Source organism: Mustela erminea, chromosome 11 (genome assembly GCF_009829155.1).
Source record: "Mustela erminea isolate mMusErm1 chromosome 11, mMusErm1.Pri, whole genome shotgun sequence".
In the NCBI taxonomy this organism is placed as follows: domain Eukaryota; kingdom Metazoa; phylum Chordata; class Mammalia; order Carnivora; family Mustelidae; genus Mustela; species Mustela erminea.
In genome coordinates, this window is record NC_045624.1 from 96,983,854 (window position 1) to 96,996,402 (window position 12,549).

Consider the following 12,549-nt stretch of genomic DNA (forward strand, 5'->3'; position numbering starts at 1 on the left):
GCCCCTGGATTTCTCAAATGCAAACTGGTTGTGAGTTCCTTAAAGTGTTTGAAAATGCTGAGTGGGGCTCGGACCACCTCTGCATCACTTTGCGATGGAGGTGCGAGGAGAAGAGGTGGCTGAGGTCACCGCAGCAGGGACGCGGAGCCGTGTGACCCGCCTGTCACTTACCAACTCCTCTCCGACTAGCGTCTAACCAGCACAAAGATCCATGTTACCTCCAAAGGTTTTCAGGTGCCGGCCCGCTGGAGTGTTCCCAAACACAGACACAGACACAGGGGCAGCGGAAAACCAAGAACACCATAGTCATGTTTATTTCTAATTACAAGAAACAGAACATCAGTCCCTCATTTGTACAAAAATACCTGAAAGTTTACAATTAGGTTCACAAGCTGCAAAGCTATGTCCAGAAAGGGGCAAAGCATGTGGAATAAAGGTTTTGTCTCGTGATACCTTCAGCATTCCCTGATACCGTCCACATGTCCGTCCGCTGCGTCACCGGCACCGAGAACTCGCCCGGGGACTTCATGAACCCCCCGCGAGCAGGTCCCGCCCCGGACAGCTGCCTCAGTTGGTCAGACTGTCAGGCATTAAGTGCACAAAAGAGAAGACAAAGCAGCTAGACTGAGGCACGCATTTCTTCAAGGTTTAGTGAACAAAACAATGTTCCGGAACTCGAAGACCTAAGCTACCAGAGATCACCCATTTCAACTCCAGTACCCAAAGGGCTGGGTATTTCCAACGAAGTCCAGGCTGCTATGTGGGGTTTTCCTTTGAGAAAAGAAAATCACAGGTGAGAGAGAGAGAAAGAGAGAGAGAGAGAAAGTCAACAGGCTCCAAAATGACCCTGAGCTGTTCCGTTTACATTCATGTCATTTTAAATACAAAAATAAAAGCCAACCATCCTTCCGCCCCTGGTTGGTCAGGCCAGGCGCCCATATCCTCGAGGGACAGGCTGCTTCTGGTGGAATCCCAGCCACCAGGCCCAGGGGCTCCCACCCTGCACCCAGCATCTCACCGCGGCCAGGAAGGTACAGAAGATGTCGTCAACCCAGTGACACAATGGCCATGAGTCAGGGTCCGGCTTTCCCGCTCCTCTTAAATAAATGCATGTTTACAAGCACGAGATGCCATGGAGGCTGGCCATCCAGCAGAGAGGGGCATGAGAGCCTCATCCTCCAGGTCTACACACAGGGAAAGAGAGATCGCCGCATTGCTCTCTGGTTCTACTTCCAATCAGTGGAGAGAAAAATGTGTAACGGGAACCAAAGACCGGCTCCAAGGGGCAGCGCCCTTGCGGCCGGCAGCCAGGCGGGACCTGGGGGTTGACTGACCTGCAAGGGCCTGAGATAACCGGCAACAAAACCAAGAAAACGCGATGGAACGTCTACGGCTAAAAACGTTTTACTAAAAGTTCTGCATTTGCATTAAGTAGACATTTCGTGGAGAACGAGCACAGTGAGGCCCGTAAACTACAATACAGCGTTTCTACACCCTGGAGGTCCCAGAGCACAGCAGTGCCACCGGCGAAGGTCCTATGGGTCCCAGCAGGGTACACGCTCACTGGGGGCACGGCAGTGGGGCAGAGGCAGGCACCTGGGGGGCCAGTCCCACATGGTGACCCAACTCTCAGGCCCGTCAGGGGAGACCTTTCTGCTTTGCAGAGACCGCAGGTAAAGCCGCGGACCCTGTCACACCTGGTGACTCAGCTACAGGGACGGGGTTGGGGGGGGCAGTCCAGTCACTGTGTGACTCAGTCCCCCATGGGGGAAGCAGGGCTGTGTTGACCAGACTCTTCTGAGCTCCAGCCCACCGAGGGGGGCCTCCGCCTGGGCCGGCTCATGGGGCTTTTCAGCGGGACAGAGGTCATCGAGTGAGGACCTGTCCATGCCAGGCAGCAGACGTGCCCTTTTCTATGTTCACGCCTTTGTCACCATGGAAACCCTCGAGCCACCTCTGGCAGTCAAGCAGGTGCCATTTTCCTTTTTGATCCTTTAACCCGTGGAGGGACGATGGCCAGGAAAGAGCCTGAGCCGCTGTGGGGGGTGGGGAGTAAGGCAGAGATCATTCTAGAACAAGCTGAGAGGGGGCAGTGGACACTGGGTGCTGGGGCGGGGGGGGGGGGGGTCCCAGGGACGCTCCCCATGTCCACTAGAGGCGAGGCCACTCAGCTAGGCCGTGCGATGGGCCGGCGAGCTTTCCAGAGCACCCAGGCCTCCTGAACTGTGAAGGACACACATGTAACAGGTGTAGGGGGCATCTGTGCACACAGGAGTGATGAACAGATGGGGGTCCCCGACTGCGTCCACACCAGGGGCCCAATACCTACTACGGGTAACACCTGTGTCTTTAAAAAAACAAAAAACAAAAAACAAAAAACAAAAAAAACCTCTTCAAGTATTCTGGGGAGAGCTGGGGTGGTTTGTTACCTGGGAGCAGATCCGCCTCCGGTCACCTGCACAGGGTGGGGACCTGGAAACACCTGGGGGCCTGGATTCGGTCTCTGGAGTCTGTTCCTCCCCACGGCCCCCGCGTCCCGCGTGCACGGAGGAGCCATACCCCCTCCTACTGGGGCCGAGGGCAATATTGAAAACAAAGAAGGAGTGCAAAAAGTGATCGATACAAAAAAGTAAACATATCAGTTTTAATTGTCAAGATTATTCCAGGGCAAGAGTTCATTTCCAATTACGTGTCTCTGGTTCTCGCTCCTACGTGGCCCAGCCAAGACGATCCGTCCAGATTTCTGCCTCCCGTTCACGGTTGCGTTCTCCTGCCTCCCCGACCTGTTCGGCATTTGGGGCGGGGGGAAGGCAGCCCTGTCAGATCCACAGCAGCTAACTGTTGCAGGAGTACAACCCCGAGTCCCTCCTGGCGGGTGGGCCCCGACGGACCCCGCTCCCCGGGGTGCAGAGCAGACGGGTGCTCTTGGCGATGCGCGAGCCCCCGGCCCTGTTCCAGTGTCAGCTTGCTCCCGTCCTCAGCCAAGAGTGAGTGTGAGGTCATAAGGCCACTCGGATGCAGTGGTGCTTGAGTTTGCAAGGTAGGACGCCTTTGTTGAGCTGGTAAAAGTCCACGAGCTGGATCAGGTCAGAGAATCTGGTGTTCCCGTCGTCGAGGCTGAAGAACATCTGCCCGTCATCCTCGCACTAGAAGGACACAAGGACATGTGCCGAGTTAGGGGTCTCACGCTTGGGGACGAAGAGTGCGACTATGGGGTCACCGCAAGGGATCGGTGAGGGCAGGAACCAGCAGTGCTTTCCCAGGTCCTGCCATGGTGGGTGTCAGGTAGCCATTTCCATCAACATGGAGGGACCGCATGGTACCTTCCAGAAGCAGCAACCTTCCTAAGGCTGGTCTGACCAGAGAGAGTTAAGGACTGCACTGTGGTGGGAACGTGTATGTACAGAGAGGCAGTCTGAAACCTCTCCTGATTAATAACTCAGAACTGCTTCTAGACTCCAAAACACAGCTGAAGGCACGAGTGCACCCCGTTTTCAAGATTTTTGGCTTTCAAGTCTGTAGCGACTATCCCTAGGCGGCTTCCAGAATCTGGGGTTATCAGGGAGAATGGCATTACCCACTCTGCCCGCCATACAACAGGTTTTCTTTGATTTGAGGCTAAGACAATGAGAGATAATGTCAGGCGGGGTCAGACAGAGCAAACAGGGAAGGAAGCGCTGCTCCTTGGGCGACGAGTCCCAGGCTGGCTCCGAAGGTTCTGTGCAATGAGGGCAGCCTGGCCCCCGGCACACCACCAAATGCCTTTGCCCTTCCGCTGTCTCATGGCAGAGCGAGAGCATCATCGGGACGTGGCAGGAAGGCTCCCGGAAAGCTAACAGGACTCCCCTGTGATCCTCCCACTCCCATCCCTGAGGGACTCCCGAGACGCTGAAGTCCTGGGCTCAAGCAAGCTTCAGACCCGCCAGGTGTGGGCCTCCCAGAGCTTTCTTTGCTACTGGACAGAGTGGATCTCTGAGCAGAAAAGACCTCACCATCCTCTTTGGGCAGAACATGGCCTGGGTTGGGGCCCCACAGGAAAGGGTTTAGGAACGTTATGACCTGTAGACTTCATCACTTAAGAATGTGAAACATCTGATGTCAATTTCGTATACGTTACTCCCCAGCTGATGACTTCTGGGAGGTGTGTTCCCAATTTCAAAAAACAAACCTATCGGGGGACTCGGAGAAGCATCTCTCTGGTCAGCTTGGACCTGATATTTAACGACCTGCAGGTCTGGTTAGTTTGGGGTTTGAAAATTGCCTTTGGAACCAACCCAGGAAACAACAAGGCTCAGTGAGAAGTTTTCCATACTTACAGGTAAGATCTGGAAATTTTTAATTTTCTGATGATGACAGAGCGTGAGCACAAAAGCCTTTGGATTGCTCTGGCTGTCTCGGAGGAGAAAAAGCCTGGGGATGGAAAAAATCAGCTGATTGTACACTTTCAAAAATCCAGACCTGGGATGTGGGCTTGTATCTTTGCACATGGGCGCGCGCACACACACACGCACACGTTGCCCCACTCCTGAGGGTAAGAGAGCCTTGCAGATGGTACAGTTCAGGATGCCTGAGGACGGGCTTTTGAATGTCATCCTCCACTGAAAGCATGCTAGCGCCATGGCTGGGCAGGTGTACCACGGCAGCTAGAACGACATGCGCCGGAAAGTCATGAAGTTCAAAGTTCAAAGGGCCACGAGCCAGGATACAGCACCGTAGTAATATCAGACCCTACAGATTATAACCCAGAGAATAAAACAGGAATCTGAGAGTACCTTCCGATACTGTAATAAATGAGCAAGTAAATTAAGAGAGGAGGAGAAGGAGCTCTTCCTTAAAACGGAAGGGAAGCTAAATAAGCAGGAAGAAATGATGAGCCCGACACTATCTGGCCACAGCCACAGGTTCCCACTGATGAAGGACAAGGTTGTCAACAGGTGCAAACATCAGCAGATGGAATTTGATGAGAAACAGAATTTTCGTTATCCAACCACCAACCCCCAGCACTTGTTGATACAAAGGGAAACATAGCGACCGTCCATTGGAGGAACCCGCTGGTACCGTCACCACTGAGTATCCAAGGCAACACCGCCAGCAACAAGACACCGACTCTGCCCAGCCAGCGGGGACTCTGTGTCCCCTCCTGCAAAGTGGTGACCCGGCTGAGCCCCAGAGCACCCGGAGGCACCCAAGCCAAGATGCACTCTGTAAGAACCGGCTTCTTCTTGTGACACGTGTCCAGGAAGGACAAAGGCTAACGAGATGCGCCCCCAAAGGAGCATTTAGAATTACGACGTTTTTGTTCCCTGTGAAGGATGTGAGAGGAACCACTGGCAAAACCGGACCAAGTGTGTAGGAGCTACGTGGATGTTTACTTCCCAATATTCAAAAAAAGGTTTTACCTTTCTATTTTATCTATTTGATAAAGAGAGAAGGAGACAGAGAACACAAGCAGGGGGAGTGGCAGGCAGAGGGAGAAGCAGCCACCCCACTGAGCTGGGAGGCAGATGCAGGCTTCAATCCTGGGACCCCAGGATCAGGACCAAGCTGAAGGCAGATGCTTACCTGACTGAGCCACCCAGGTGCCCCTACTTCCCAATTTTTACAAGAGTACTGTGGTTAAATAGAAGATAAGTGCTTGTTCTTACAAATTTTCTACCAAAATAAGCAGGATCCAAGAAACATCATGCTATCTGGAACTTACCTTCCAAAGGGTTCAGACAAAAAGGGGAGGGAGGGAGGCTAAGATAAAGCAAATGGGCCACGGGATTGACAGCTGGTGTATCTGAGAAAATGCACACAGGAGATCACTGTAAGACTCTGGCAACTTTCCCATGACCCCAATTTATTTTAGGATAAAAAATACATAAAAATCCCAGTAGCACAAAGAAGTAGAAATCTTTGCTTTTCCACAAGCACACCTGGTGCTCGTTCCTGTACCCTAGGAAGGAGGAAAGAAGAGCCCTAATGCCAGAATCCAGGTGACAAAGAGCCTGGACTCTACTATTAGGACGGAAACTAGATAAATGGGACGGCAAAGTCCTGTGTTAAAAAGGCAGAAAGGTATTCTATTTTACTACAGGACTTCTCAGAGCCTTTAAATGGGACTATCCACCATGGGCGCCGTGGGGCTGGAGCACTGGGTTTTGCACTCTCGTGTGACCATACATCCCTTATTCCAGTGTTCCCAGGAGACATATTCTTCCAAATTTCTTCTGGGAGACCAGAGTCCCATGACTCATGGGGTAGGCAGTCAGTGCTAAGAATTGCTGGCCCTGCGTGGAGGGTTAGGTGGGGGGCGTCTGCCATGCAGAACCCTGAGAGGCCGGGGGGTCTTCCCCCTCTCCTAGAGGAACACGCCTCGGTTGTCCACCTCAAAGATCTGCCTTATGGGTTATTTCATTCCAAAGAAGCCACCATCCCAGCAAAAAACCCGGGAACTTCCTGGATGCCGGGCTGTCTGACAGGAAAAGCTGGTCTGTCCCTTGCTCTCCTGTCAGCTTAGTTAGCTCCCAGGCGCTTCCTGCTGCAGACAGGTGCACCGTGGCGGAACGTGGTCCTGGAGCGGCCCGGGAAGCAGGCAGGCACTGCCCCACACCTTCCACCTGGGGCAGGACCCTGGAAAGTGCTGAGGCTTCTCCAAATAGCTTGTGCCCAGTGGCTGTGTGTCTGCAACCATTATTAACTCAGAGGAACCCGTGGTCCGAAAAGCATGTGGCTCTGGAGTCTGTGGGATTCCCAGGCCTGTCACGGATCAGCTCTGTGACTGGCCTGTTCTGCCTTGGGCTGCATGGGACGCTCGACCTACAGGAGCCCAGGAAGCCAGTGATTGCCAACCACAAACCGCAGAGCCCTGCTGGTAGCCCAAGGGACCTCTGCAGGGACAGGTTCCAGGACTGCGTGGCAGGCAACGCGGCCAGGTCAAGAAATCTGGAACAGAGGGATGCCTGGCGGCTCAGTTGGTTAAGCAGCTGCCTTTAGCTCAGGTCATGATCCCAGGATGCTGGGATTGAGCCCCTCGTCGGGCTCCCTGCTCAGCGGGAAGCCTGCTTCTCCCTCTGCCCCTCACCCAGCTCTTCTGCTCTCTCTCTCTCTCTCTGACAAATAAATAAATAAAAATCTTTGGGGAAAAAAAATGGAAAAAAAAAAAAAAAGAAAGAAATCTGGAACCCAACACAGGACGGAAAGCGGGGAGGACCACGTAGCAGGGAGATCTTGCGAATGTGCCCCCTGGTGGGCTCCTGAAGCAGAGCGAGACCTGTGCTGGGGGCCGGGGTGTGGGGGGTGGGGGTTGAGGGGGTGGGGGTGGGGGTCGCTGACAGCAGTCCTCGGGACAACCCAGCTCAGGGTCATAAGTGAGGCTCTGAGCGCTTGGCAACTCCTTTAGTCTCCACCATGACCTTTTCATGGTTCTCGTTTCAAGATGAGGGCATTGGGCACGGAGAAGTTAAGCCAGGTCCCCAGAGGCTAGCAGCCAGCCTTAGGCACAGAGGAATCCCGGCTTCTAGGATCAACAGGGCCACGGGTAAGATCGGAGGAGGCATGTATAGACGGTTCCTTCATGGCTGCTGAGCGCTGTTATGGTGCTGATGGGGGCGCTGTGTCAGCCCTGGGACAGAACCCCCGCCCCCTAACATGGGGGTCCGTGGGGAGCTGCAAACAACTCAAATCTGGACAGACAAGTTCCCTCCCCCACAGGGGAGGACTGGCGTGCTCCTCGGGGCTCACCAACAGCACGGAGCTGGAGACTGGGGGCCCAAGAGGGGTGGGCGGGGCCAGGCCCAGTGTGAGCAGGGCCAGGGTAGAGAGGGCGGGGGACAGAGCCGAAATGCTGCAGGAGAAGAAGTGAGCCACCAGTGGGCACTCAGCAGAGGCCACGGCGCTAGATCTGCCCTTGCAAGAATCCTTCTCCAGGTTGTGGGCTGGCTGTGGGCGGCAGGAGGGAAAGGATGAGGGCGCCTGGACCCCGGGGGTTTCAAAGACCCCTCCCACCGTGTGGGTGCCAGGCTCCCTTGTCTCCTTCCAGCCCCTCTTCCTAACTCCCTGTGTCTTTTGAGGTTAAGGCTGACTTTCAGTCATTTTCTCCACGTTGCTGGACTCTCTAAATCGTCTTCCTTTCATTATCTCTGCAGGGATCAGTCAAGATTAGGAATTGATTATTTCATTTACCTTGTTTTCCCAACACATTTCCTGCCTAAGCGCCCAGCAATTAATGGAAGTCTAGCCTCATGGTGATGACATCTGAATGGGTCCCATTATCCTGACCCTTGTTTTGGCCAGCCTGACACCAGGGCTGAAGATGACACTGACGAGAAAGCCCGGCTTATTAACGGGGCAGATGCCAGGGGGCCGGCCGGTCTGTGGGAGGAAATTTGACAGGGATGCTCATCCTTGTCTGTGGGCCTGAACAGACAGAGACCTCGCTGACAAGGACTCTAGGAAATGGTGAAAAGACCAACACGTTTTATTTTTTTAAACAGGCACTAACATGGGGCACCTCGGGGCTCCGTCGGAGAAGCACCTGCCTTCGGCTCAGGTCCTGATCTCGGGTCTTGCGATCAAGCCCCACATCGGGCTCCCTGCTCCACTCCGCTGGGAGTCGGCTTCTCCTTCTCCCTCTGCCCCTACACCCCGACTCGTGCTTGCTCTGTCTCTCAAATAAACAAAATCTTAAAAAACAAAACAGAACAGGTACAGACGCATAATGTCATGGCCCGAGTGTGAAAGGACCATATGGCTCCCACACACAGGGGCAGCCCCTTAAAGGCAGAGTGGGCCTGGCTGCGAATCACAGGGGAGTGTCCTCAGATCACACATGTCCCCACATGGCCTCTGAGATTCCATCCACTGTGATCCAGAGGGACACAGGTGCCACGCTGCCTGGGGCCCCGGGAGGGACACGAGTGGTCATGACGCCAGCCCATCCCCTCTGGAACCTTCACTTTTATGGCATCTGATGCCCCCTGGCAAGTGAACCACTGGGCTTCCTTGGAATGAATCCCACAGCCAGTGTGGTGACCTCATCAGAGGAAAGCCCGGGAACCTACATAACCCTGCATGCAAACGCTGTCACTGTTTGGTTTCCCTCTCCTTAGACGGGCCAGACCCTTCAGAGGTGCATAGGGGAGGAGGACTCACTTCTAATGCTTTAAAAAGAGGGCTGTTGCTGGATAAGGGTGACTTTTCAAATCAGTAGTTTTGGAACAATGTGACAGCTGCACAGGGAAAACAAATAGGACTGGTTCTTTACACAGCATCTCAGCGTAAATACATTCTGAATGTATCTGGGATCTAGACAAACAAAAAGGAACACTGGGAGGGAAAAGTTGGAGAAAAAGACTGAAGGGAAGAAGAGAAACAACAGGGATCCTAGAGAACAGGAGCAAACTCCTTTACGGAGCAGCCAAAACCAACACGGCAAGGGCCCGAAAATACAGGCGGAAAAGGGACACAAATGATAAAGGCAACTACATAAAATTGGCATCAAAAAGCCTGTACAGGGCACCAGGGTGGTTCAGTGGGTTAAGCCTCTGCCTTCGGCTCAGGTCATGATCCCAGGGTCCCGAGATCAAGCCCGCATCCGGCTCTCTGCTCAGCAGGAAGCCTGCTTCTCTCTCTCTCTGCCTGCCTCTCTGCCTACTTGTGATCTCTGTCAAATAAATAAATAAAATCTTAAAAAAAAAAAAAAAAAAGAGCCTGCACAACCCAAACCAAATAGAAAACAGAAGGGTTTCACCCTTCTGATTCTGGAACTGGGGTTGTGTTTTGTAGAACTTAACGAGAAGCATTAAGCCGAAACCCAAGCAGATCCACTGACAAAAATCGAGCCACATGCGAAGTCCAAAACGGCACAACGATGTAAGAAAGAAATTTGCAGAAAACAGACGGAGAACATTGGGCAGAAGATACAAACAGTTTCCAGAACGGGAAAAGAGAAGAAATGCCCGAGGAGGGTGCAATCTCTAGTAAGAGGCTCGGCCTCCCTGGCAACAGAGGAGACAGGTGGACACCCCCTCGCAGCCTGAAGGGCCGTGGCATGCCATCGCCTACACGAGTCTGGGCACCACCAGCAGAGACATCAGCTGAACTGAACTATGAGGGGACAGCTCCCCAATGTCCTCCCATCAGCCTGGAAACACCGAGCCCGAGACAGGGCAGACCCTCGCCATGTGGGTGCACCTGCCACAGCGAGAGGACGCGCAGATCCCATAAAATGGGCCCCCATAGTGGAGGAGGTGCAGGGGGAAGGGGAGAGTCTACAGGGAGCCCGCCCGGTTTCACCCTTCTGATTCTGGAACTGGGGTTGTGTTTTGTAGAACTTAACGAGAAGCATTAAGCCGAAACCCAAACAGATCCACTGACAAAAATCGAAAGCAAACAGAGACAAATGAACCTCACTGACCACTGAGAGGTTTGCTGCTAGAACCCCGGAGAGGAGCCGGTTTAAACATGGCTCTTGGACGTGACCTGCCTGGAACACGCCTTCAGGATTACGAGGGCCACAGGACTACTTCCCAGACGTGATGAGACATAGGGAAAGTCAGTTTTTACAAATAATTATGTCCTAGTAAGATTTTCGGAGTAAGAGAAGAGAAATACAGTAAAATCAAGGGGAAAAAACCTGTCCTCTTCCGGCCAAGTTTGCAGTATCAGTGTGAACCATGAAAGAGAGGGTTTCAAATTTTTATTTTTCACTGTAGGGAAAAAGAGCCTATGTCCTAGCTCTGTCCCTGGAAAGGGCCCACAGGCTGTGACATCCAGAAGGCACTTTCCACTAGAAAGAGCGAGTTTCCGAAGAGCAACGTTCAGGGTAGCCGAATGCTCTCGGGTCACTCTGGGATCCAGCACTGTCCGTGGTGCGTCAGAAGAGCTCAGGAACCGACTTGACCAAGTCCCGTTGGCCAAAGTGAGCATCAAAAACCTGGGTGGCTCAGTGGTTAAGCCGCTGCCTTCGGCTTGGGTGATGATCCCAGGGTCCTGGGATCGAGCCCTGCATCAGGCTCTCTGCTCAGTGCTCTCTGCCTGCTTCTCTCTCTCCCTGCCTGCCTCTCTGCCTACTTGTGATCTGTCTGTCAAATAAATAAATAAAATCTTTAAAACAAACAAACAAACAAAACCCAGTAAGTTTTGACTGAAAGAAATCCAGTGTTTAGGAATCTGTGGACATAGCCCCAGTTTAGGCAAGCAGCAGCTCCTCTGTCACCGCGGGAAGGTGGCGGGGCCGAACCATCTTCTCCAAACTGACCCCCTCACTTGAGGGAAAAGTCACGAGCTCAGCCACCTTTGCAGCCAGCGACTCACCCACTGCTTCAGCAACAGACAAGCCAACGAGAGGAAGACAAGGAAGCAGAGGGACACCCTCCTATCTGAGGAGGCGTGAGACCCACCAGCCAAATGCCATTCGTCAGCCCCGATTTGAACCAACTCAGTTTCAAGGACTTTTTTTTTTTCTTTTTGCAGCAATTACGGAAATTTGAACCCAGACTGGATTTTAGAGGACATTAAGGAATCATGTCAAAATACAAGGCTCTTTACGTTTTAGAGACACACTATGTTTACTGGTAAAATATAGAATGTCTGCAATTTATTTTAAAATATTCAAAAGGGCAGGGTACCTGGGGGGCTCTGTCGTTTAAGCGCCTGCCTTCAGCTCAGGTCATGGTCCCAGGGTCCTGGAATCGAGTCCCGCATCGGGCTCCCTGCTCAGCGGGCAGTCTGCTCTCTGTCTCCCTCTGCCTGCCTCTCCCCCTGCTTGAGTGTGTGTACTCACTCTCTCCCTTTCTCTCTCTCAAATAAATAAATAAAATCTTTAAAAAAATAAAAAAATAAACTCCTCCAGTAGAAGGAAGGCGGAGCGGGGAGGAGCCAATCGTGCAGGAAGGGACACAGACATACTAAAATGAGCAAACCATCCAAACCAGACAAGGACCACATTGGGACTCACTATCTTCTTCTCTCCTGGGTAAGTTTTTAAAATGTCTATAGGAAAACTTCTAACATATGAAGGGAGGGGGGGAGGCAGAGGGTACCTCCTGCTGGGAGTCGGAGGGAGGACACAGGTGCACATCCAGGGCCCTGGGCAGCTCCTCCAGTGGCCAGGAGAGCAAGGCTGTAGGGCTCTGCATAGGCCAGTGGGATAGTAGCCCTGAGAAGGGCCTGTGCTTCGGGCTTTGACCTCTGTCACTCCTGGGACCCATGATGGCCACAGAGCGAGTGTCCCCAGGCTAGCCTGCTGGCACACACACCCAGTCGCCCCATCTCCACAGCCAACACCAACACCAGCTGTCAGACCTGGAAGGAAGGCCGACCCGCCCCCAGGACAGCTGGCCCAGTGAGGAGGACCCCCCGCCCCCACCAGATCCGACTGTGAGAAATGATCCAGCTCTGTGGCTTGAAGCCTTGAAGGCTTTGGGGTTGTTTGTTCTCAGCAAAAGCCACCTGATCAAATGTAAATAAAAACATTGTTCTTTCGTTTGCCCTTGCCCTGCGAATGAAAAACTGAATGAAAAACTGGCTTGTGCTCTTGGTCCGTCCGTCTGATGTGCACCCAAG

At 53.1% G+C, this 12,549-nt stretch overlaps 1 protein-coding gene across 4 annotated transcripts in view; it reads right to left on the reverse strand.

Moving 5' to 3' along the window:
* Window positions 1–288: 288 nt before the first annotated feature.
* GRB10 (growth factor receptor bound protein 10) overlaps window positions 289–12,549 on the reverse strand; it is a 172,857-nt gene continuing 160,596 nt past the window's right edge. For all 4 annotated transcript variants that reach the window (XM_032305455.1, XM_032305457.1, XM_032305454.1 and 1 more), the window contains 2 exons: window positions 4,317–4,410; window positions 289–3,146 (listed from right to left, as the gene is read on the reverse strand). In XM_032305455.1, coding sequence (XP_032161346.1) covers window positions 3,000–3,146; window positions 4,317–4,410 — 241 coding nt within the window. In that variant the 3' untranslated portion in view covers window positions 289–2,999. The remainder of the gene's footprint in view (window positions 3,147–4,316; window positions 4,411–12,549) is intronic.